This window comes from Pangasianodon hypophthalmus, chromosome 1, assembly GCF_027358585.1.
Source record: "Pangasianodon hypophthalmus isolate fPanHyp1 chromosome 1, fPanHyp1.pri, whole genome shotgun sequence".
Taxonomy (NCBI): domain Eukaryota; kingdom Metazoa; phylum Chordata; class Actinopteri; order Siluriformes; family Pangasiidae; genus Pangasianodon; species Pangasianodon hypophthalmus.
The window spans coordinates 5,746,383-5,772,471 of NC_069710.1; the positions used below are offsets into that span (position 1 = coordinate 5,746,383).

General features: G+C 40.0%; 1 protein-coding gene across 1 annotated transcript in view; it reads left to right on the plus strand.

Annotated features, from left to right (window-relative positions):
- The first annotated feature begins 393 nt into the window (after nucleotides 1–393).
- Nucleotides 394–26,089, plus strand: part of acvr2ba (activin A receptor type 2Ba) — a 55,121-nt gene continuing 29,425 nt past the window's right edge. Inside the window, exon 1 of the mRNA XM_026913629.3 lies at nucleotides 394–990. Within this exon, the coding sequence (XP_026769430.1) occupies nucleotides 939–990 (52 nt within the window). The 5' untranslated portion in view covers nucleotides 394–938. The remainder of the gene's footprint in view (nucleotides 991–26,089) is intronic.

Sequence of the window (26,089 nt, forward strand, 5' to 3'; positions counted from 1 at the left end):
CCCCATAACAATAATATTAATAATAATGAACTATTTTTAAATAACAAATTTACACTCCGCTCCTTTTCCAGATTCCACTGATCATTTATGTTATTTGGGGATAAAAATAAATGGACAGAAGTCCAGGTTTAATGGTAGGCTACACTGGAGGACGTTTAACAGGCTTGCATTAGGATGCAATGAGGATATAAAGGCATCCTATATAATCCATATATCGAGCCTAGTGCTTTAGAGCTTCACGAGTATATTCCCTGTGGGCTGTTACTCTTTCATTGCATCCATCTCTCTCTCTCTCTCTCTCTCTCTCTCGCTCGCTCGCTCTCTCTCTCCCCTCGCGCTCCCTCTATCCCCTTCTTTTTTCCCCCTCCGCTTTGTACTGGAACATCCGGGTCTTTCCCGCTGGCTCGGCGCCGCTCTGCTCTCCCCGCAGCAGAAGCCATTTTGGACTCAGTTCAGTTTCTCCGCATGTCAACACGGGACCGTGTCCGTCAGCACGGCGAGAAAGAAACAGAGTAACCGAGCGGAGAGGGCTAACAAGCGCGTGGCTTGTGTCTTTTTCTTTTCTTTCTTTTTTTTTTTTCTTTTGTAACGGTAGAATCGTGTTTAGTGTTCCCGGAGACTGCTTTGTGTTTGCGTGCGTGCCTGTGTGTGTGTGTGTGTGTGTTCGCGCGCGGGAATCGCGCGTGTCCCTCCATGGATGTGTCCGTCTTCTGAAGTTCACCGCGAGCTCGTGCGCTGCTGTTTCTCGGGGCTCGCGCACTCCCACACTCTGCACGGTGCACAGGCAGGAAGGCAGGAAGGCAGGCCGTGTGTTCCTCTGTGTTAGTGTGTATGTGTGTGTGTGTGTTTTCTCCCTCTGCTCAGTGTTTAAATGTTCCTAACGGAGGGGAGATTAAAAAGAGCAAAATCCGCTGCGCTGCTTTTTCAATAAGAGGAATATGATCGCTTCCTGGCTGACTTTTGCACTTCTTTTGGGAACTTTTGGTGCAGGTAAGGCATGTTTTTCCCACAGTTTGTCTGTTTGCACACACTAATGCACATTGGTTACAGATCAGTGAAGCAGCACAGAGGTGCATTTTATCTTTGATAGTGTTAACATCCCTGTAGTGGTGGACAAATTCATGCTTCTCAGGTCTTTCTGTGCGACATGGGCCACGGTGCATGGCTTTACTGAATATGCACCAAGTTTAGATTATAAACTGTTTTGTGCCTTTGTTCTATAACCCCCTTATGTCGCTGTCAGTTCATAAAAACGTTATGAGCTTGATCAAGCATGACACAGAGCTGATCAATGAGTTACTCAATCTGCTTTCTGCAGAGTGGGATAAAGTAAATCAGCCTGTATGCTTAGGGTTCACTCTGTGTGTGTGTGTGTGTGTGTGTGTGTGTGGGATTAAGTTAACAATAAATTGTGCTTCCTGTTACTAACCATGTGGGCTCGTGCTTTTTTTATTTTTTTATTTTTGAACTAGATCCCAAATTGCTGTGTTTCTGACTTTCTTATTCCTTCCCCTGTATTATTAATTGCAGCAAAACATTAATAACTGCTCGTGCACGGTGTTGTTAGCCCTTTTGCTGTTTATCTTGGAAACCGAGGGTATGCAAGTTGTTTTTTTTTTGCATGCATGAGTTAAATAAGTCGTTCACATCTCCCTTATTCGTGTGCACGTGAAAGCAAAATGGGCTTGCACCACCTTTTCTCTCTGTTAAATGTCCACTGGAGTATGGGGTTATAGGACCATGTGTGTTTACCTCTTGCAGTGTGGACTTGTTCTGTTGTGCAGTTTCTCCCTTGTTTTGGCCACTTTGGTGTGTGTGTGTGTGTGTGTGTGTTTGGGGGTGTGTGTGTGTGTGTGTGTGTGTGTGTGTGTGTGTGAGGGTTGCCCTTTGCTTTGTTGCTGTTTATTCTGTGTATTCTTGCAGAAATATATTGCCTGTCCATTCAGCTCCCTTTTTTTCAATAGAGTCCAGTCTTAATGCCTACATCTGCTTTAAGTAAGCATAATGAAAGGTTCCTTTTAGTAGTGATAGCAGATAATGGCTATATTCCAAACTGCATGCTGCTGTGCTGAATACTATATAAAAATAGTATAACACCATATGTTTTTGGATGGATTACATGTATACAGATTTATATCTCAGTGTTGCCAGAGAGAAAATCTGAGAAGCACAGCTACTGCTAATGTCGAGCCAGTTTTGGTCTGGTCTTTGTGTTTTTTTTTATCACCCGGTCCAAAAGATATCGTGAGCAGTTATTGCGTAATAGCTTTTGGGGCTTGTTTGCACACTATCTTCTCCCTTACATTGAACACACTGATTACTCCCCATGCAACGACACTTGGGATTATCTTGTGTTAGGTGGCTATTCTTTGTTTTGTAAACCAGGATGTTATAATGCTGCACTTGTGATCTTGAAGGAGATGACCCTTGGATAGAAAGCCATACATCCATATTTTTTGTCTTTAAAAAAAAAAAAAAAGGAAGGCAAGGAGTGGTGAGGCAAAATGGTGCCCAATTTAAAGTCGCTGTACTGAAAGTGTGGTATATTTAGGAAACGATACTTTGGTTCGACTCAGTACTTTTCAACTCGAGAAAGTAATTTTCAGGAGGAGCAAACTCTTAGCACTGGAGAGCTATGATCTGCGGTTGATTTTTTTTCGAGGACTTTCTAAGTGCTTGAGCGAAGTCATTCCAAGTTGTGCGAAGGTGGAAACCACAGGGGGGGGAAAAGGTCACATGGTATTGCCTCATTTACAGACACTTTGTCAGTAGACTTGAGATAAAATAGTAAATCTGTAGAATGTGACGTGGATCATAGATGAGTCTGTGCGGGCGTATTTATTTATAAGACAGTCAATTTCTAATAACAATTAAAGTGCTAGGCAATAAGTAGGCAAACGTACCATTAAACAGTTCAGTTTGTGGTATTTATGTGGGAAAGGTCCCATAACATGCTTCTTTTAATGTATATGGTTAGGCAATTTGTGTCCCTTTGCAAGCTTTCATCAAATTTTCACTGACTTAGCTCCAAAATGACCAACTTTCCTTTTCAAGCTGTGGAATAAAAAATGAGTTAAAAGGTTCAGAGTGTATACCTTCTACTAAAATGTTATTTCTTTGCGCCATATCCACCTGTTTAGGTTGATTGTTGAATTGCGAGCTACTGATATTGTCACGCAGGCCAGAGCAAGCACGGTAGCAGTGCAAGGGGTGGGACGATAGCAACAAATCCCACTGGTGTGTCCTCGCTTGTTTTCAGATCATTGATGCTGGAATTGTAAATGATTTTGCATTGCTGTGAGGGGCCCATAAAACTTGATGTTTTGGCTGCTGCCTACAGTGTGTAATGGGCTTTGCTGACTGCATTCCAAGGCTCCCTGGCTAAAGGGAAGGGGGTTGGGGTGTGTGTGTGTGTGTGTGTGTGTGTGTGTGTGTGTGTGTACCTTTTAAACACAAGTCCCTTGCAGGAAACAAAGGAGGCCTCTTTGCCTGGCCGGCCTGGATGGTTACAATTCTGCCTTGGCTGCTATTGTCAATGTTGGTCTCTTGTTCTACATGGACCAGAGGCTCGTTTAGAATAAGTTGTGTGTTACAGCATAGGGAATATCCAGCCATTTTGTGTGTCTGTGTGAGAGAGATGGAAAGAGGATATGGCCATGATTGTGTGTATATTCCATGGTGGAATAGGTGTGTAGGCATCTTGTTTAGAATCTGCATTTCGTATATATGTATATTACCGAGTGAGCACGAACGAGCATATGCAAGGTCATGAAGCACAAGTCCAAACCAAACCCGTGCCACTTGGATGCGCGTATATGTTTGCGCAGTGTTTTTCCAGAGGCTCGGCCACATGGTGGAGGGGACCTGAGGGGGAAGGGAGGAACGCGGAGGATGCAAAATGAGCTGAAACGGCCATCATTTAGCTGAGTTCACCAGAGAAATAAAATGGGAGAGCACATCACGTCGCTGGCTTATTTCCAGCATTACAGCTTTATTTGTTTGATTTGGTCTGTCGTGGAGAGATTCTGTGGTACATGGTTGGATTGAGGGGGAGGGGATGGGGAGAGAGAGAGGGAGAGAGAGAGAGAGAGAGAGAGGGAGGGAGGGAGGGAGGGTTAGTGAGGGAGCTAGGATCATGGGGGGACACTGAGTGAGATGGGGGATGGGTAGCTTCAAGAATTTAAAGAGACAGTACATATATTGTCTTATTACCTAGAAAACCATTTCATTGCCCTTGACAGAGAAGGTTTTAGAGCATGATAAGTGTTTCATTTTTACACAAAAAGGGCAGTGTGTAAGAAATATGATTTTACACCCATTTTTAAATCAGAGCGTTATGGCAAGGTACAGAGGTTATGCAACAAGGGTCTGATGTGGTTTACTTCACCGACTGAGCTGTAAACACCTCGTATAAACAGCCCGTGAAAGCAATAAGCTTTACTTTTCCAGCATCTAATGTAGCTGTTGCACAGCAGGTTATACTGCTTAATACCACGCTTTAATTGTTATTAGATGTTGGTCTCTTTAATACTTGGAAAACAGAGGCTGCAAACATATTATAGCAATATACTGTAATAAAATCATAATATATATATATATATATATATATATTTTTTTTTGTCAGTATCACACAGCCTTATTTTGACATTTTTTAAGGCAGGTGTAGTGTTGTCAAACAATGTCATGGTTTTACGTTTAGTCGTGGTGTATGATCATACGATTACCTCCCTGCTGATTTTATCAAAATATTGATTAAAATAAATTCGTCTACTTTTTTTTAATTTATTTTTTTAAAAACCCAATCATGTTCCTTACTTCCCTTTTGTGTCCTGTGACTGTGACTCCCCAAAAAATATTACAACCTCATGTCTGTGGATGTCTCCTAAATCATACTACAAACAGCCTTCGTTTCACTGAAGCCTGGACTGCACTGAAACCCTCTGGGCGTAGAATCAGCTACTGCTGTAAACGCCTTACATTGCTACCTCTCCTGCAAGTTCTAACATGTTTGTAACTTTATCATACATAATGGCTATCAAAAGCATACAAGAATATGGCGTTGCTGACCAGAACTAAACAAAACAACTATCTGTTTTTGCACTGTACACTGCCACGTGCCGCCTTTCCTCGAAAGTCACTCTCTCTTTCAGCTTATAATGACAACGTGATAAATACTGACAGGGGATGCGATTTTATGGAAGAGCTGTTTTCAAAATTAGTTTTTTGTTATAATATACAAGGAGGTGCAAAGAGACTGTAATAGTAATAAAATTTTCCTTTTATTTGCACCACCAGCTTGTGTCTTTTTAAATGGTTAATTACTGTGATCTTTTTAGACTTGGTTATCATACTGTGAAAATTTCTAATCGTAACACCCCTTAGTAACATGAGCAGTGGATAAGATTTGAGATTAAGATCATTATCTGGGGAAAAAAGTCCACAGAATGAATGATTTAAATTCTTTATATAAATGTCACAATCTTACATTTCATTTTTACATTCTTTTGTTTTTGAACCTTTTTGTGGCACTTGGGGAATCTCTATTAAACTAATAAAGCGATAAAAAGCTCACATTTTGTGTTAAGTACAGGAAGACAATGCTTTATATGCTTGTTAAAAACTAGCTCTTCAGCTCAAACATGACATTCTTCGGTGGAACCATTTCCAGATTTTAATCAGGCACAATATTAATGACCTTCTTTTAGCAGCCAAATGTTTAGAATGATAAATCAGGCATTAATCAAGCAAAGAACGGTTTAATTAATCAAGTTACTGCAATCTGACGATCTCTCATTGAGGTTATCACAAAGACATGACTAATTTTTTTATGTTCATGTGACCACTGTGTAAAATTCCCCAGGCCTGTCTCTATCACTTGGACACCAGAGCTTTAGAAACGGACCGGATATGACGAGCAGAGGCAGATCGAATGGTTGAGTCCAGTCTACCGCAGTTAGTTTTGTGACATGGTATTTTCTATTTATTGTGGACTAATCTTGCTTTTAAAGATTGTTCTGCATGTACAAGATTAAGACCTAAAGAGCAAGGTTTCAATACTTGTTAAATCTGTGTGAAAATTCCTAGTCTAGCTGAGCTGCTAAATTCCGTCCTAGAGACACTTTGCATTGTGGTGTAAAAGTCCTCTTGGTATGGGGAAATCGCATATGGCGCAAAAGTGTTTTCATTGCTTGTTTTGATAGAAGATCAGCATGAATAAAGCAAAAGAGTTTCTTGGAAGAGTTTCTCTCCCCCCCCCCCCCCCCCCCCCCCATTTCAGTTTAGTAGATGTTGCTCATTACAAATTTGGTCAAAACCTATCCCATTTGAAGTCGTCCTTTAAGAGCACGAAGAGGCCGGAAAGTAATAAATATGCCTAACGCACGAACCAACAACACACTGGAGCCATGTTGTTCCACAGCTGTGACTGATGTGAGTTGAGCATCTTGAGTAAAAACTGAGTAAAACTCTTCAACCAAGAGACATTTGTATATACAATGAAGTGGACTTGAGAGCTGGCACCGTTTCATAGGGCTGTGATTGCGTCATAGTGTTGTGGGCTAAACAACGCTTGTAAATTCATTGAAAATAATTTATGCATATGAGCACAATAAATTGGATTTTGGAGAAAGTGTATTGTTTTGGGGAAGCAGAGCTTAAAGGCTAGCTCCAGCACAAGAAGAACAATGATATGAAGATTTGAAAGGAGCCCCAGGTGAACCTTTTATACAGAGATGGCACAATAGTACTTTTTTCGGACACCTTGTGCATCGGACAATACCGTTACCAATATTTACAAACTTTATTTTACATCGTTTTTTTTTTTTGAAGTCATGGTCAATTCCCACCCTGCAGTTTGGTTTCCCCATCACTTACCGATTGCCCGTCGAAGGCCATCACATGCTTCCTGTGAGACTGGGAAACCAGACGGCTCATTTTTTTGAACTGCTGCTCATGGGTGGCGTAACACACTCGGAAGAAAGGGCTATTCGCCCACTTCCGCATGCTTGAGCTCACAGATAACCATGATTGGCTAGTGTCACTCGATAGGGGAGAGTATGCCACGCTTCCCTCCCTGAAAGCATGGTCACGTTTGCTCTCTTGGACTCCTGGCCACAGATGGCTGTGGCATCGTTGGGATTCGGACTCACTATCTCTCGACTTTTCTGTTGTGCCACTTGGGAGCTCCTAAAATGAGCATTTTTTTAAAAAAAATGTAAGCACTTCACTTATGATGGCCATCTAAAATGTCCAAACTCAATCACTCACTCTGTCACTAACGCAACATACAATACACTGCTACTAGACTAAGACTGCAGCTAACATAATGAATTAAAATGTCATGAGTTAGTTAGCTAGTTAATAAGGGAGGGTTATTAATAAGGGTTAATAAAGGAGACAAATTAGTTCATAAGGATAGGATAACTTTTCTAGCCATAGTCGTTATCTTTGTCTAACAAAATTTTTGATGTTACACATTGTGTTTGTGCTCTCTGCAAAAAGTCAGCAAGTAGCTGGACAGCATTTGGCTATAAACTGTGGTTCTCTCCTCGCATCACCCAAAAAGCCATAAAACATAAGGCTATCATCTTTATTTTTTCTCTCAAGATTGTACGAAATAACAGCTACTGAAATGCAGTTTTTTAAGAGAGCTGACAGAACCCTCAGACCGCCTCTTTGTTTTCAATTTCATGCCTTGTAAAGACTTGAGATTGATCCATTTATGTTAAGCAGACATTGCAGTGAGATGCAGTGGTCTGTTTATGTAGAACAGACAGCCCAAAATCCAAAGTACTGTGGAATCCGTCTGTAATTTACTTCATGGTTTCCATTATAATTAGTTGCAGATCCTTCAGAACCCACATTCCAAGTATGGCCTAATTTGATAAGTGGAGACCAAAATACTTGCATTCCAACAAAATGTCCCTGCGGGTTGCCTAGAATACCACGCATCACTTTCAGTTAGCCTGAGTCGGTTGAGGTCTTGAGTAAACTATATCTATAGAATAAACTATGGGATCTGCACATAGGATGTGAAATGACCAAGATTCAAATGACCAACGTTCTTGACAAAGGAACTGTATGCAAAAGAGTTTCTTAGAAGTCTAATCCGTAGCGATATTAACAGACTTGGATTTGGGAAAGGATCCAGGATCCAGTAAGTGGGCATGGAATCTCGGGTTTTTGGGGATGAGCCTACGTGAGGAGCTTAACCAATTGGCCTGCACTAATTACTTGCACCCTACTTGCACTAATGATCTGCTAATGGCTTTTTTAGACAGAGTGGACTTTTGCCAAGGAAACTTTGTATGAGTTTTATCCATTTTCTGTGATGAACATATTGTCTGAAGTGCTGGGGCAAAGAACGAAACACGACTGAAGTTTCACTGTAAAGGGTGATCATACAAGCTTCTTTTAAAGAATTAACCATTAGTATAGAAAGCTTTTTTGCTACCTTGGCCACAGTTTGCTCTGTTTCTAGTGTTTGAAGGCTGTGTAGCATTATCCATGCCAGAAGTCTAAATTGGCTGGTTGTTCTGTTCCGTGCAGAACTCGGAGAAAATTCAGAGAGAATTCAGAGAATACCGGTTCCCTCTGTATCAGTATAGTATCATATTATAGTCCGGGTAATTATAATCATGTTGAACTGTCATGAAGACATTAAGAGGTACGTGAGTCGCTCGTAAGCCATGTAACTCTATCCTGATTACATCAGCTGTAACTTGCCTCATGTCTGCTGATTTTCACAAAATGTGTTTTGTCATTCATTTCTATATATCGGTGATGGTGATGTATGTACTTGCACCTTTCTTTTTTTTTTCTGAACCAGTCCAACTGCCAGAAACTTGGGCAAAGCGGTAGAATGTAGTATAATGTAAAAGTGTGTTTGTGCAGAACTGATCATGAACCAAGATTTGCCTGTATTAAGCAAGCTACACAGTAAAAAATAACCGCAATAACCTTGCACAATAATCATAATAAATAATCGTCATAATCATATTTGGTAATTGTAAAAATTCCTATAACAGGAATCAGCAGTAATAAGACAAAAGTATGAGCTTCATGTAAAAATAGCTTTATGGCAAAATATTAATCATAAATTGATCAAATTAGTGTTGATTAAAGCTAGCATGACCTGCACCTCAAGCTAGTTTGGTTACGTCAGCAGTGCTCAATCACAAATCCAGTGGTGAATCTAATCTTACTAAAGTTCACGACTTTGTAAATATAAAGAAAATTAGCTGAGAACTAAGGCTGAGTTAAAAAGAAGTTTAACAATATTATTAAGTAATAAACTGTAAACTCTCATAGCCTGCCTTAACGCCTCTTAAGGTGAGCTCCTGTAAAAAGTAAAAAAAAAAAAGTGTATCCATGATCTCTTGCTTTGAAGGGTCACTGAGTCGTATCCAGAAGCTGCATGATGTTCTCGTACAAAAAAAAAAAACCTTCATGAACAAATTCAATTAAACACAAATTCAACTATATCTAAGGTTATGATTGTGAGAAAGCTTGATTTACATCACTGATACTGATACAGAACATACTTCTCCCATTTGAGAGCCATCTTCTGCGGTCTGCTGTTTGGTCAGGTGGATCCCGAACTATGGAAATATCACTTGCTTGCCAAACATTGAACAGCATCCTGAGATGTCTTCTTCTTTTCTACCAAGCTCTGTTAGTTTCTTGAAAGAGACAGCCATGTTTGAAGTGGATGGTGGGGGGTAAAGCTTCTCACGGTGCTGTTGCGTGCTGCTGAGATGGCACACTGTTCTCACCCTTGTGTTTATTTGCTCCGCCGATAACGCTTATCTGGGGCTAAGCCTCATGGCTGGAATGCAGTGCATAAACAATGATATTCCACAGGCCTTATCTGGCACGGGCCACATCGCACACCACTGGCAGCTCTCAAAGTCCTCGCGAGCATGCCGAGGGACAAGATTAGCCACAGCTCGAGTGGAACCATGCCACGCTTTGTGCAGTTGTTGATGTTGCGTAACGTATGTTCTGGTTAGTAATGATTGTATTTTTTAATGCATTGTACAAATAGTACCTGAATTTGGAGCCTTTTTAATAATAACTCACCAAGTTGAAGGGCTTTTTACTTATCGTTATCGCTCTTCCTAATGAAATCGTCTGCCTCCAGGCCAAACCGAGCAGACAGCTAGTGACACTGAGCTGACTGCCTAACGCAGAGGCCCCTCTGCCTGTGTGTCGTGGTGAACCTCGCTTGCCGTCTAAGTTTCTTTCTTGCCTGGAAAGAACAGCAAAGGAAAAAGGGGGGCAGGGTTTTACTGAGGTCTTTTCACCACCAGACTGATGGCTCTCAGGCACGGCTCTTGTGTGCTTGTGTTTGTGTGTTTCCCATTTGTTTCCAAGGCTGGGGCCCTGTCTGGTAGAGGAGGCTGGGCCCCTGCGGAGGCCCCCTTGGCTTTTGTGTCTGCGGCGCGTCAATGGGGGATGGGAACGAGGACGGGGACTGCTGGACATTTCCTCCACACTGACAGCATGTCTCACCGATCTGCATGTTATTCTTTTGTAGAAAAGACAAAGAGAGAGAGCGTGATATATTCTGTCATCCAGATTCTGTCATTGTGTGTTCCACTTCAAGGACAGCTGAAGGTCCCTCTTTTAGAGAAGAGACAATATTAAATATAATATATTACTGATCCTGCACTCGCACACGTTTTCTCGTCTGAGCGCTTTTGTGTCTAAGATGTATTTTTCTATCTCTATCTATTTGCAGTTATTTCAGATGTATCATTTAATACCCAGGTCTGTTGTTGAAGAATGTGTAATTAAAATTCTGTTGCTTTGTAAACAGCAATTGAATCCTGCGATTCTAGCCCCAGTGTCCCTATGTTTGATGATACATTTTAAATTCTTTGTATGAAAAAAAAAAGAGGAGAAATAAACCTAGATGGAAGTATCTACATCCATCCATCCATCTTTTGATCCATGCCTTCCTTTGTAAATGTTTCCGTTGTACTACGCTGGGTCATTTCTGCATAGACTGCTTGAACACCATGAAATATTTCAGTGGCCTTTGTAACCATCAAAAAAAAAAAAAAAAAACTTTACTTGCCTCCTAGAGCCCCAGTTTATTGTACTTTCATTTACTGTGAAATTCTTAATCTTTGTAAATACCACAGAGAAGTTGATAATGTAACTATGGTTCATGGTCATTGTGAAGCAGACTTCTTGAACAGGTTGCTGCTTGGCCTCATCACTGTGTGGGGTCACTTCATTATTCAGACTGCCTCTCTTCCGCCTGTACTCGGACATTTTGAGATGGAGATGTGGCAGATGCTTGTCCCATTCCCTCCCAGCTCCAGATGGAGGAATGCAGTGTGTAATCTTGACTCCCAGGCTCCTCTGGTGACCTCTCCTTCTTGTTCTCGATGTCCAGCTGTCGCAGGCCATCAGTAGGCCTTTGTCAGTCGGAACATATGGTCCCATCTCATGAGTTCTATGTGTTATTCAAATAAAAACACTTAAGTAGGAGAGTTTCTTGTTAAGTAATGTATACTATATTTTAGAAATCATTTTAACACACATAAAAATAAGACTTTTTGTATTGTTTTCAGTGACAGTTATCAGTCAAAGGAAAAATGCAGAAAAATCTTTCCCTTTTTAAAATGAAAGATTCTAGCATTAAAATATTAGACATTTCTTTTTGTCAAAATGAGAATTAGGTGGGATTCACTTTGATTTAAATCTGTCATATTAGTCATATTTACATTGGAGGTCTGGTATACAGTGATCTAAGGCAGATTGTAAACAGCGATTTGTACAGACATCAGTGCAACCATTTGAGTAGTGAGATTGATAACTAATAAAATGCTGATATTGGGTTTCTAATAAGAATCACCAGGATTGCCAGGGTTGCGTTGTTTACACAGCTTGGGACATTTGGAACCAACAAATCAGACATGTGTGCTCCATACTTGACTGATTTCCTTCATAAAGACTTCCCTTTTCCAGGTCTTTTTGGTGCATTTTTTGATATGTACTTTGGGTGAAAATGTAGCTTGAGACCTGGCAACCCTGCACAACAAGGGCAACAAAATAGCCATGTTTAATTTTGTTACATTCTAATGCACAGCTTTAGTTTCATTATATGCTACTAAGAGTCTGAAGAGATTTCAGAAACTCCATCATTTTTAAGTTTCAGCCATTTTTATAGTGGTGAATGATTTGATCAAATGAAATTAGAAAATTAAGACATATACTCTGGCAATGTTTATTTTTGCTGGATTGAAAATATATAACGTATCACAAAGGTAGCAAAGGAGTCTATCCTTGTGTTATCCAGGACGTTATTAAAGAGAGTGGACTAAGATTTAAATGTTTTGATTATTTTATTAGACATCCTCACATTAAGGTCATGGAAATTAGAAAATTAATTAAAATCTGTCATTATCTGTTCTGCGCATACATAAACATTTTATGGTATTGGCTGATGCTAAACTCCATAATCACGTTGTTATTTATGCTTTTAAATAACTCATTTACAAGAATTTATGCAATGATACAAAAAAAAAAAAGATCCATCAATAAAAAGTCTAGCTTTTTAAGTTTCGTTCTGGCCCGGCATATCATCAGTCATGAACATTAAAACTCAGTGCAGGATTGTTGGATACGTGGAAGGAGTGATGCTTAATGAGGATATGTTCAGAGATGACAGAGGAAATGTCCAAAAGCTCTCCTTTTTCATTACCACTTGCCATGAAGAGACCCCAACAAGCTTCTTACAGATATGTACAGAACAGGAACTCTCTTGGGACGAAGTGGAAATATACTGAGGTTCACCACAGCACTGTACATCTTTCCACTTGAACCATATCACCTTTTTTCTGCCTGTGTTTGAGATGTGGCCTTCCTCAGTGGATCTGTTCTGTCTGAATTCAGCAAGCCAGTTTGCAGGAACTCTTACCTTGAGGTTATTTTTTTCTGGTATGTTATTATAGTTATCTGAATTTAAAACACTTATTTTTTGTGGAACACCAAACAGAATAACCAAGAATAGCCCATGACTTACTGAGTGAATTGTTAAAACAGGCATTTACAATACTGGACGTCATGCACTGTAGTTCATATTGTCAGAGTATATTCTAGACAGTATCATTTTGTTGCTGTGGTGACAATAATCATTAAAAAAAAATCAATAATCAGCAATCAATAATTGGGTTGTTTTAATGTACCAGGTATTTTTATTGCATAGTATTTCAGTTTGTCCATATAAAAGCTACTACATTTCCTGGTTTAAGTTAGGGTATGGACATTGTTCCACATAAACAATTGCATTTCTGCTTTACTTGCTGAGTAATGCTGCTTTCTTTCTTTTTCTTTTCTTCCCGCAACCTCAAGTGTCTTTTTCATATGGAATCGTATGGAAATCAGCCACAAGGCAGGTGGAATTCGACCACAGTGATTTCCAAAAGTTGAAAAAAGTTCAGATTTTTCAAAAAAAAAAAAAATAAAATAAAAAAATCATATGACCAATCAGGTCACAGCTCGGGGGACAAGTGAGAAAAAACCAAGATGAAGGAGTGAAACATTTCAACTCAACCCTCAACGCCTAAATACTGAGTGATCAATCTAATGATTGTTAATACATCTATATCGATAAGCTAGATAATTAGCCAGTAGAATTGGAAGGCAGAAGTGATGCTTACTGGGGGAATTGCATAAAATTCTTGATGAGATATGCTTGCCTTGACAATTGCTAGAATTCTTTATGAGCAGTTAATAAGCTGACAGTGGGCCTGTGCTGTTGTGAACACCGATTTCCTAGTACCCGCATCCTTCAAAAGGTAGCTGCCTCAAATGCGGGGTGGTGTTTCGGTTGAAAAGAAACACTGACAGTCAACACGTTTGGGACGTCCTTCAGAGTCGACATGCATCATAACTCTTAATCCATTACAAATACAAGAGCTAGCTGCTGTTAGCTAGTTAATTTTAACCAAAGAATGACATCTGGCAATCCACGAAGAGAAGTGAATGTTGTATGTAAATAAATATAAGCTATCTACAAAATAAGCATTTCACTTACATTTGTAAATGTATTCATCTGTTGGAGTGACCATTTGAGCAGTCGTGTTTGTAGAAACCTGTGAAAATGAATAATCCTGGTCTTACCTGCACACAGGAAACTTTCAAAGTTGAGCAAAATAAGGGACCTTAGTGAGCATATGTCCCCCGATCAGAAAGTCCTTATCTAGAGTGTGTAAATACTCCCAAGAAATGCTAATTACTTAGTAAACGTAGTAAGAAGCACCAGCTTTGTCTCCTTTATAAGACCCTTTATTCAGTACTTTGTATAAGACTTGTATAAGTACAAGTCTTCTTGGATACATCTCTACAAGATTTGCACACATGTATTTGGGCAGTTTATTCCATTTTTCATGACAGATCCTCTCAAGCTCCCGTCAGATTGGATGTCGAGCATCTTTGAACTGCCATCTTCAGGTCTCACCACCAGTGTTCAATGGGGTTTAAGTCTGAGCTTTGGCTGGGCCACTCAGAGACATTCAGAGACTTGCCCCGAAGCCACTCCAGTGTTGTTTTGGCTGTATACTTAGGGTCATTGTCGTGTTAAAATGTGAACTGTCGTCTTAGTCTGAGTTTATGTGCTCTCTGGAGGAGGTTTTCTTCAAGGATGTTCCAGTATTTGGCTGCATTCATCCATCCATCCATCAGTGTTACCAGTCTCCCTGTCCCTGCCACTGAGAAACACCCCTATACATGACGCTGCCTCCACCATGTTTCACCATAGGGATGGTATTAGCCAGGTGATGTGTAGTGCATGTTTTTTTGCCAGACATAGTGCTTGCTGTTCTCCCCAAAGAGTTAAAATTTTGTTTTATCAGACCAGAGAATCTTTTTCCACATGTTGCTGTCACATGCCTTTTACTCAACAGTGGCTTCTGTCTTGCCAATCTGCCATGAAGGCCTCATTTATGGAGTGCTGCAGAGATGGTTGTCTGTCCAACAGGTTCTTCCATCTCTGCAAAGGACTTTTGGAGGTCTTTAGAGTGACTTGGGTTCTTTCTTTACTCCCAGACCAAGGCCCTTCTTTCCAGGATGCCCAATTTGGCTGGATGGCCAACTCTAGGATGGTTCAAGGTTGTGCCAAGCTTCTTCCATTTCAAAATTTTTTGGGGCCACTGTGGTCTTGGGAACACTCAAAGTTTTAGGAATTGTTTTATATCCTCGCCCTGATCTATGCCTTGCCACAGTTTGATTACAGAGATCCACAGACAGTTTGTTGGACTTCATGGCTTGGCTTTTGTCCTGACAGTGCAGTGTAAATTGTGGGCCCTTACAGACCCTGGTGTGTGCCTTTCCAAGCTATATCCAATCAATTTAAACTGCGACAGGTGGACTCCAATTGAGTTGTAGACAGATCTCAAGGATAATTAAAGCAAACAGGATGTACCTGACCACAATTTGGAGTACCACAGCAAAGAGTCTGAATACTTCTGTGAATTAGAGATTTCAGTTTTTGATTTTTTTAAATTAATTTTGGGTTTATTAAGTGTAGACTGATGGGTGAAATGGCAATTATATCCATTCAAAATCAAATACGCAACAAGTAAAGGGGTCTGAATACTTTCTGAATCCACTGTATAAAATGGTACATTGACAGCATGTCCTAGACTCAGTTGTGACCCACTTAAGAAGTCTCCTCAGACATAGAGGAGAAATTCCATTGTCTGGGTTTTCTACAATCCAGAACATGTTGAATTTTTTTTTATGGGAATGGAGTATTTTTTTTTTCCCCCTCCTGACAAACCCCTCTTGTTATTACGTCTACCTCCTGAAGCCGGATTTTACACACAGTGAAATGTCTGCTTCTGCATACATACTTTCTCTCTCTCTCTCTCTCTCTCTCTCTATCTCTCTCTCTCTCTCTCTCGTGCACGCGCCGTGTAGCCTCAATTATCATTATTATTTTTTTCTTGCACAGAGCCTGAGGTTATGCGGTTGAGTTGTGGTTGGTGCCTTGCCAGCGGCTATAAATAGATTTGTGTCAGAGTTAGCATCTGAATGAGGGGGAGAGGCAAAGAAGGAAAAACCCTTTTTGGTATCCAGCTGGCTGCCTGCCAAACGCCGGCAGAGTAGAGCCGAGCTGCTGAGTGTTTTCAGAGGCGATCAAGTAAAGAGGAGTGAAGAGCTTGGTTTTTGGGTTTTTGTCTGTGCATGTGTGTGTTGTCTCTTGTAATAAAAGGACTATGAGGGTCCGTACGTTATCTTGCATCAGTACCTCTCCACACCGGCTGAATAGGACACTGTGATTGTCATCATGGCATTCATTCATCCTCATTCCAGCGGAAGCAGCTGTTCATTACGTTCTCATACAATGGAAATAGGAATTTCGGTTCCACAAATGAAAACTCCTAGCAGTCACATTCGGATTCTTATTAGACACGTAGGACTAAGTGTTCAGAATGGAGTAACGTTCACTGACCTTTCGGTTGCGTATGTATATGCGAGTCGACCTGGGAAAAGTCTTCACATGATGAAATTTTGACATTTTCTATTATACAGTACTGTGCAAAAGTCTTAGGCACCCTATTTTTTTTACTACAAACTTTGTTATAGATTTTTATTTTATGACTTCTACATTATTGATTCAGTACAAAATTTTTTTTTTTTAGATTTCCAAGCATTAGTTTTCCAGCACAAAATTAAATGTTCCAGAAAAATGTTTGTATGTCAGTAAATAAAGCAGCGTATTACATAAGAGACACTTTTCAGACAAAAAAACATAATGAAGGCTGCTGGGTTTCGCTGCAAAAAAGCGAGTGCGACAGGCAAAGTCTCCAGAAGAACTGTAGCTGGTTCTGCAAGATGCTCAGTAACACTTACAGCTCATTTCCTTATAAAACTGCACACACTGTACCTGAGACTACTATTTATTTTTTTAAAGCGAAGGATCGTCAGACCAAATATTGACTTAATTTCATTTATTACTGTTTGCTGCTCTTTATATATTTTTTTAAATGTAGAAACATTTAATTTCATTATTTTCGAAGGCATCTTTGCTCTCTTCTTTGCATGTGCCTAAGACTTTTGCACAGTACTGTATATATATAGTTCTGAAAACTGAAGGCTTTTCTGAACTGAAATATGTTTTTTTTTTTGCTTGTATATTAATCAGAAACATTAGTGTTTATAGCATTTTTGTTAGTTCTAAGTCATAGCATTTTAAAATCTGGTAACGACCAAGAGTGAAAAAGTGAAAATTGCATTTAAAGATTACATTTTGATGGCACAGGAGCATCGTGGACATTTTGACAGCCGGTATCTGATTGCACACTGAATTTATTAGGCTTAAGTCTGTTTCGCTACAGCATAACCATCGAACCACTTGAACAAAGCCTGACATTCACCGTATGAGGAAATCACACTTGGCGAGCAAGGTTTTAGACATCTTCAGGCAAACTGACTGTTTTTACCACTGCTTTTGTTAAACTGGCTCCTTATCCAGCATAATCTTTGCAGGAAGACACCAAGGCAGGGTTACGGAGGAGATAAAACTAGGTTGTTGTGGTGATATTAAAGTTGTGGTGTCATTGTATGTTATAAGCAAAAAAAAAAAAAAAATCATTTCAACTGTTTGTCACAGCGACATCCAATGGGTTTTCTGCAGATCGTGACGCATATACTGTACAATATATAGCTGTCTTTAAAGCTACCTTTGTATATGCTGGCTCAAAGATGAGTGTACCATATTCCCTGCTGTTTTTTTTTTTTTTTTTTTTCTTCCAAGAGTTGTATAATACCCTACCATTGGTATGCATGTTGTCTAAACTATAGTGTCAAGTCCAGCATATGGTGGGATGGCCAGATGTAGGCCTATACGTGTCTGGGATGGTGTATTATCATGCAAACTACTCATGGCCTTATCATTACTAGCCTTTGTGGTCAGCAGACATAGGGTCATGGGTACAGCCATTCAAATGCAAATGGGGGCATGTGATCATATGGATTTTGTAATGCGTACCCTGTTGGAAACGCAAGCAGGCCTGGGCTTTGAGTGCATGAGCATTTGTGAAGCTCATGAAGTTGTGGTGTGATCAGTTTTAAGCTCATTTACTGTCACTTTGGAAGCTGCTAAGTAACTGTGTGTTAAAAGAAATTTCTTCTGTAAAGCATGCCTGAGAACATTGCATGCGAGTCGATCCTCAGTGATTTACATTCATTTGCTGAATTGGCTAGCTAATTTGAATCTAAAATTTTGTGCTGCATTCAACTTACCTCAGAAGTGTTAAGTTGGAGCTCGGAACGATGTCATTTCCGACCTCCGTGCATTCAAGCCGCAATGTGCGGGGTGGAAAACAGGGATGCCTCGGCGTTTGTCTTTAGTTAGCAGCAAGCTAGCCAACTATCTGTGATGAGTGATGTATATTTTCCTCCTCAAAACAGTGAATTGTATAGTCAGTGTTAGAGATTTAACAAGCAAATATGTCTGTATGTTGATTGAGCTTGTGTATACAGCATAACTCAATTAAAGAAGTGCTACTTTGTTTGCTTTGTTTACTGCTGACTAGGACTGCACAATATATCGAAATTATTGAAATATTGCAAATGTAAATATTGCGATATGCATATCGCAAGGGCTTGCAATAAATGATTGATTTTAATACTTCAAAAAGTTACGAAAAGTCAAAGTTTTAGGGCGATGCAGATAGCAGAGAATGCTTTCTTTTCCTCAGAATAACATGAAACCTGTATGTTGCTTATGTCATTTTCAGTTGTTAAATATGTATGTGTGTGTGTGTGTGTGTATATAAATATGCAATATCGCATATTGCATTTTTCTTCAATATCGTGCAGCCCTACTGCTGACACTGTGTGCAGCCATGTTGCTTTTTGTCACCTGCTGCTGAACTCGTAGAAACTCGGCGTTGAGAAGACCACCCTGAGTTCCCACGTAGCAGTTACGAGTTGAGGGGGCGTTTTCTTAGGTGTTTCCTGGTCGGAGGTTACGAGTTATGATGTTTGGTCGAATGCAGCATTACTCTGATTAGAAACACAGTACGTGCCTAATTTGCATCATGCATGCTCACCATTTTGTAAAAAATGTCCACAGTCTTTGAGGGTGTAGACTGAAACTACTTTAAGCTACTGTAAATTAATTATAGCTTCCGGACCAAGCAGCAAAGTCATGTGAACACTTGGCTTATCAAATTTGCCACCAATAAATGACATTATTAGAAGTGTAAACCTTTATCAAACTGGTTTTCCTGTAAGCTGTTTGGGGAAAACCATCTCATGGAAATTGTACTAAATGCAAGCCCATATATATTGTTGCATTTATTTTATACTGTCTTTTTATCTACTTGTGCTTCTAATTGAAGCGACTGTTTATTTTATTTTTTATTTATTTATTTTTTTTTTAAGTAAAGTTTTTTTGAAAATCATACTGTCATGATTTGTAGTATGTTGCTGCAGAGGGAAGTGTTTGTGCGATAATGATACTTATGGCTTATCATCTTGAACACAGATTTATGCAGCTTATTCACTGTCATGTCATGTCATGTTTTAAGTGAATTATTTCTGGCCCAACATCAGCTGTCCCTGTTACTCACGTTTGATGAAAATGGTTGTAAGTTGGAGCTTCTTTATAAGCACAGGGCCATGGATAGAACACATGCATTGTGAGTTTGATGGATGGTCGATATGCAATGCTCATGCAATACATTGCTGAATTATATGTAATATTGCTTCAGGCCTTTTTCCTTTATTGTTTTTTTTTTTTTTTTTTTTTAATTTGCATGTTTGTGTGTATCATGCAAATAAAAAAAACAAGGCAGCGAGCTGTTTTTGGCCCAGGGGCCTTGAGTTTGACAAGTGTGGTTTGTGTGGACGTATGTGATTAATGGATCATCATTAATCATGGATTATATTACTCCATTTTTTTTCGTCAGCTCACGGTTCACCAATTTCACTTGTCAAGATTCCAGGCAAATCTTAAGACTTGATGTTAGTAACGAGAATGCTGTTTTGGACAGACGGTTATTTTTGAATGCTTTGACTGGCAGCAAATATACAAACCACAAAATCTTTTTTTTTTTCGAACAAATGGTGTAATGAGTCATTAAGAATATCGGTGTGGATACTGTCATCACTGCTTAATGTTCCTGGAGGTTGCACTGATTATAAAATTAATGGAGATTTTTTTTTTTTTTTTTTTAAACTTGAACTGTGACACGTTTCTAAGTGAGAGCTGTAAATTTTTAAAACGCGCTTGGACTGCGCAGCATATAGGAAATGAATCGCATAGTATATGGGAAGATTTGAATCATAAGATGAGAGTGTGTATCTCTACAGGTCACTGTAGATTGCACTTGGGAGATTGCAGACTGCCATTATTAACCATGTAGCCTCGATTAATCAGAAATCTAGCGAAGAGGAAACATGCATTAAAGAGCATCAAGTCTTTACTTTTCTTGTATAAGATAATTGCAAAGTTTTGATGAGGGATTTAGTGGCACCTTCCATCATGTGTGCCGTCTGACCCATCAGTCTTTCGTTACGCAATCCTGTGATGCACCTACTTTGCAGAACACAAAAGAAAAGCACAGTCGAGCATTGTTATTGGCTTTGTAATTTGACCTCTCGAATCAAACAGCAAGCTTCAGCTTAGGGCTTTTTTGTTGCCCGTCAGCCTCCCACTTTTCCAGTCATCCTGTTCATTTGTAAAACCAAGCAGCTGCTTCAACAATAACCCATTCCACACTGTTCATGCTGTGCGTTGTCAAGAGCACATTCATTAAACCTGACTTTGGTGGAACGCTAGGTATTTTGCAGTATGACGGCCAGCTGCACTGCTCTAATAGACTAACCTATTCAGTCTTTTTAAAATGTGAACGTACAGGCAGAGATTGTGACTTCTCAGATTGACCAGCGCTCTACTTGCTGACAGCTTTGTAAAACGGTAGGCATGAAAGTAAGAAAGATAAATTTAGAATGGATGACATTCCCAGATGTCCCAATTCATCCAGCCGAGCTGTTTGGGGGAATATGATTACACCGCTACTAGGGGAAATTGCGTAATGTGGAAGACTTGGCTTAGGTTACACATTTCCCTTTCGGAGCCAACACAGTATATGCCAACGTGTAATTTTAGTTCGTTACACCCAAACCAAAATGAACCAGAAATTCTACAGCGATATTAATCGATAGGTTGATGATTTTACTGTACTGTAAAAAATGTAAAAACGGAAGTATTTTACTTGATTTTTGCTGTATTTAGTAAAATCAGAGGTAAGAGCGTATCGTCTGGATGGTCTTTTGAGTTTGCCTGTGAATTATTCTTGGTGGGTGGATTGTATGTTCTTTTTGTTTTTGAGGTGTGTGTTGTAATAGAGGGAAAGAAGGCTTTTGGACATTTAACAGCAGTAAAGTCGTGTCGAAGTGCATACTTTCTGCACCGCTCTGTGCTCACAAATACCTTTGTGTGTGCGAGCGCTTGCCCTTTTTTTTAAAAAATAATCTCGCTTTCTGATTCTGCTCTGTGCAGGTCGGCTGCCTCACACGCTTTCTCTTAAAGATACTGTTTAAATGCCATAGAATGAGCTTTGAGAACTGACAATAATGTGCTGTTATTTGTTTATTTCTTTATTTATTTATTAACTTAGCATTTTATGATGTTCATAGACTTAAGTCAGTAGGACAATAAGATGCTCAGTATGAGATTTGAACACAAGAACCTCAAGATCTTCTGAGCAGTAGCCCAGAAGCCAAGTGCCTGGATGAAGATTTAGGTCGCTAACGAGCAAGCCAGAGGTGACCGGAGTAAGGAAGAATCTTTGACATGACATGAGGAAGAAAGCTTAAGAGGAACTAGACTGAAAATGGAACCCCTGGGTGACACCAGAATATAATCAGTTGTTCTTCCAAAAATATATATTAGACAACAGTTAGTTCCGGTCGACTAATTTGATTGGTCGAGCTGCGTCCCAGGAGTGCCTATATTTAGTATAACCGCACTGGGGTGTTTCACTGTGTGCATCACTCTACTGGCTGTGTTTGTCACATAAAATTCCACTTCCTTATTCGAAACGGTACAGTAAGTGACATCATCAATGGACATGGCAAACGATATTTTTCATGAATATAACTTTTGACTTAAAATATGAAAGCCTGTGAGATGAAGAGGAAAAGGAAGAAGGAAAGCCAATTTTACTGGAAGCACCTTCAACTGGAATGTACAAATCAATGAGAGCTAGCTAGCCAGCTAGCCGATTGGCTATAAAGTGAGTGTGGCTACTTCCACTTGCGGTGCAAAAATAAACAGAACCTTTGACCATATTGTGTTCAAGATGTGACTTGTGTATAAAAGCAATATCGCACACATGAGAATGCATACTGAATATCGGCACGGCTGTCATTACGTATGGCCGATTCTGATTCTTGTCGAAAGATTTCCAATTCCTGGGCTCCCGAGTGGCGCAACAGAAAAGCATTCGCCCTATCACGAGTCCAAGCGAGCAAAAGTGGGAGGGGTGGCATTCTCGGTCCCCTATCATTCACAGCGACACTAGCCAATCATGGGCGTCTATGAGCGCATGCATGCAGAAGTAGGCGGATAGCGCTTTCCTCCGAGTGTGTTATGCCGGCTGGCTTCCCGTGCCTCGGGGGAAGCATGTGATCGCTTTCGCCTTCCGTGGTTGTTAGCTGTCATGTGATAGGGGTGATGCCTGATGCCTGGGAGGTGCCTGATGGTGACTGAAAGATCTATGATATGTATCGCCATATCTCATATTGCCCTATAGCCTACCATGAGACTGCTCTGAAACTCGTACTAGCGTACTGTGCAAAATACGTCATGTTTGCAGGTCTGGTAATGTAATATGATTGGAGTAAACATTACTGAATATTGTGGTAGTGTACTATGTAGTATGTAGGGACGATCAAATCAATGTATTTCACACACCTAGCATTAAAATAAGAGTTTAAGATCTTTTTTTTCTCACTTTTTTTTTTAATGACATGAATTACTTTTAAGCATTTCTCCAGTGTTCATTGTTCCCGGTGTTTATTACTGCATCACGGTGGATGGTAGACTCCTTTCTAAGGCACTGCTCAGTGTCTGGCTCCTTTCTGAACGCGTTAATGGACTCTCGGTAACAATAACAGCCCTTTTCTCCATCACTTACAAAGCTGCACACTGCTCACATCCTTCTCGCTCCTCTGTCTGTACTGAACTCATGTTTATGCTCCCTCTTTCCCTAAGAAGTGCTCAGAGACAGATGTTGTTAATTAACTTGTAATGTGCTCCTGCAGAATGGACAGCTGTGGTGAATGAATTTATTGTATCACCTCGGCCAGGACAAGCATCGTGTTTAAAGGCCAACGATAAAAATGGAGTCCTTTATGCCTTATGCTGAGTCACACGTAGGTGTAACACAAGACTCTGTTCTCCCAGGGGAGGGGTTTTTATCATTTATTGATCTTGCCATCTTAAAGGCACACACCATCCTGTTAGTTCTTAAATTCAGTTTCCTAATGTTTCCAGTTGATCATGATTGGTGTTGTCACTGGGTTTTGAGTTGGTTTCTTTGCATAAATCATTTATATTCGTTCTAGTTCTTAACATACCACAATTTAGAAATGGAAAATTGTATGTCTCTGTGCTTCTGAGAACACTCACGTTGTTAGAAATTCATTACACGTTCACCGCTAATACCGCTTGAAAGCTAGTTATCATGAAAAGTCCAGCTGGGTAAATATATGCAGCATGCTGCTGGTGAATTCAGAAAAAAGCCTCGGTTATTTTGTGACCCTCTGGAAGCTTAAGGCAGTGCAGCAGAAAACCTGCTTTGCTAATTGGGATATTTTTTTTGTTCAGTTGTCAGCTGCGTTGTGTGCTATCACCTCTCGTTACTCTGCTCATTCTGCTGAGCGGTGAGAAGAAGGCAGAATAAGCTAGAGGATTTTGACTGAACTAGCTTCTTACCTACTGGTCTGCTGTTCAAGTAATACTGTATGCCAAGAACAAGAGTGCAGCTCTGGAGTGCACTGACGGGGCCAGGCACAGGAGCATGTCTCAACAGCACAGGCTTTGGCTCAAACTCAACTCAGGCCTGTAAAAGCTGGTAATCTGGCACTGTGTGGCAGGGCAGACCAATCCTGGCCTTAGTGTAGTTTCATGACATGCACTCAAGGGATGAGGGGGGTGTTCTGGAAAAGTTGGTAAATATATAGTTGATTTAAAAAAAGATCATAGTTGAGAGATTTCTACTGTTTAGTGTCTGCAGATAATCAGAGGTCATCACATCTGCTACTTGTTCTTCATTTTAAGCAAATTTGATGTGTGGAAACAAGATTTGCCAGCGAGTACAAAGATGTTTAACTCCTTAAAATCCCCAGACTCACTAGCAGGTCCAAATGTACATTCTTCAACCTAGTAACTCGGTGTTCAAATAAATAAGCATTTAGAGATTCGAATCCTGATGATGCCACAGCCATCCATGGCCGAGAGGCAAGGGAACAAAACTTGCCGTGCTCTCTGGTTGAGGAGAATGGCATACTCTCTCTCGTCTGTCAATCACAGAGACACTAGCCAATCATGGCCGTCTGTGAGGTCATGTATGCAGAAGATGGCAGACAACATCTTTCCTCTGAGTGTGTTGCACCGCCCTGTGATGCTGCTGTTGACTGGCTTCATGTGTCTTGGGGGAAGTGCATGTTAGCCTTCACTCTCTCCAGTGGAGAGTTTTCATATTCAATTAATCTCAGTTCTGTTTTATTTGTATAGTGCTTTTAACAATGGTCATTGTCACCAAGCAGCTTTACAGAAATTTAGAAATTCCAGGAAAATTGATAAATTTAACTCTAATGAACAAGCCAGAGGCGACGGTGGAAAGGCAGAACTTCCTGAGATGACATGAGGAAGAAACCTTAAGAGGAACCAGACTCAAAAGGGAACCCATCGTCATCTGGATGATACCGGATAGCATGATTTATAAATAATTTCTGTTCTATAAATGTATACTATATAGTCAAAATTACAACTGTGTAACCAGGAGCTTATGAGCAAATGATGAATATGAGCATTAGAGTCATTTCTGAATTCATTATAGTTTTAACTTGAAGTCTATTGTGTTGAACTTATCAACTGTACAATGATTGAGACTTGAGTGCAAAACCTTCCATAGCAATTGCACGCCTAAGGCTATCCAAGCAAGAACATCCACAGCCGTCTTTATGGTCTCTATGTGGTACCATCCACAGTAATCTCATAGTGATCTTCAGGCTGTCCATGTGAGCCCATCCTCAGCAGCAACGAGTGATTCTCAGGTGACTCCAAACAGAAGTAGGGCATCAACAAGATCAGGCAGGTCTGGAGAGCAGAAGGAGTCAGGATCACTGGTATCTCAGGAATAGCATGTGTAGTGTGTGTGTGTGAGAGAGAGAGAGAAGGGAGAGAGCGCAGATTATTAGATATGCTCTTGTCAGGTAATGGTTAAAGACAGTGTTCATTGTGTGCATCACGTGTACATCATATGATAGTCGAGAGCTGGTTGGTGGGTGGGAGTTGGCAGGTGGCCAAAATTAGGGAGAAAATGGAGAAATAAGTATGCATTCCATCTGACTGTATGCTAGTAAGGATAATCTAGCACAACAGTATATATGTATATACAACAGTAACTATAGAAGTATAATACATATATATATATATATATATATATATATATATATATATATATATATATATATATATATATATAACTATAATACATATATAACTATAGAAGTATATACAACAGTAACTATATAAGTATAATCTAGCACAACAACCAGTAATCAGTGGCGAAGTTACTTTATAGGTTACAGCGAGCTCAACTCATACAGGCCTCCCAACCATGATGTAGTCTTGGTGAAATTCCCATTATAAGTATTCATGATACAGTAGAAACAACATGGCTCTTATGCCAGACTCAGTAACTTTTCAAATGTTTTAATCTTCCAGTAAAGACTAATCGCTCGAATGCTGCTCAGGTACAGTCTTAGGCAGCCGTAAGAGCATTCAAAATGCCACCCCATAACACTGGCTACATGAAATATGCATTTGAAT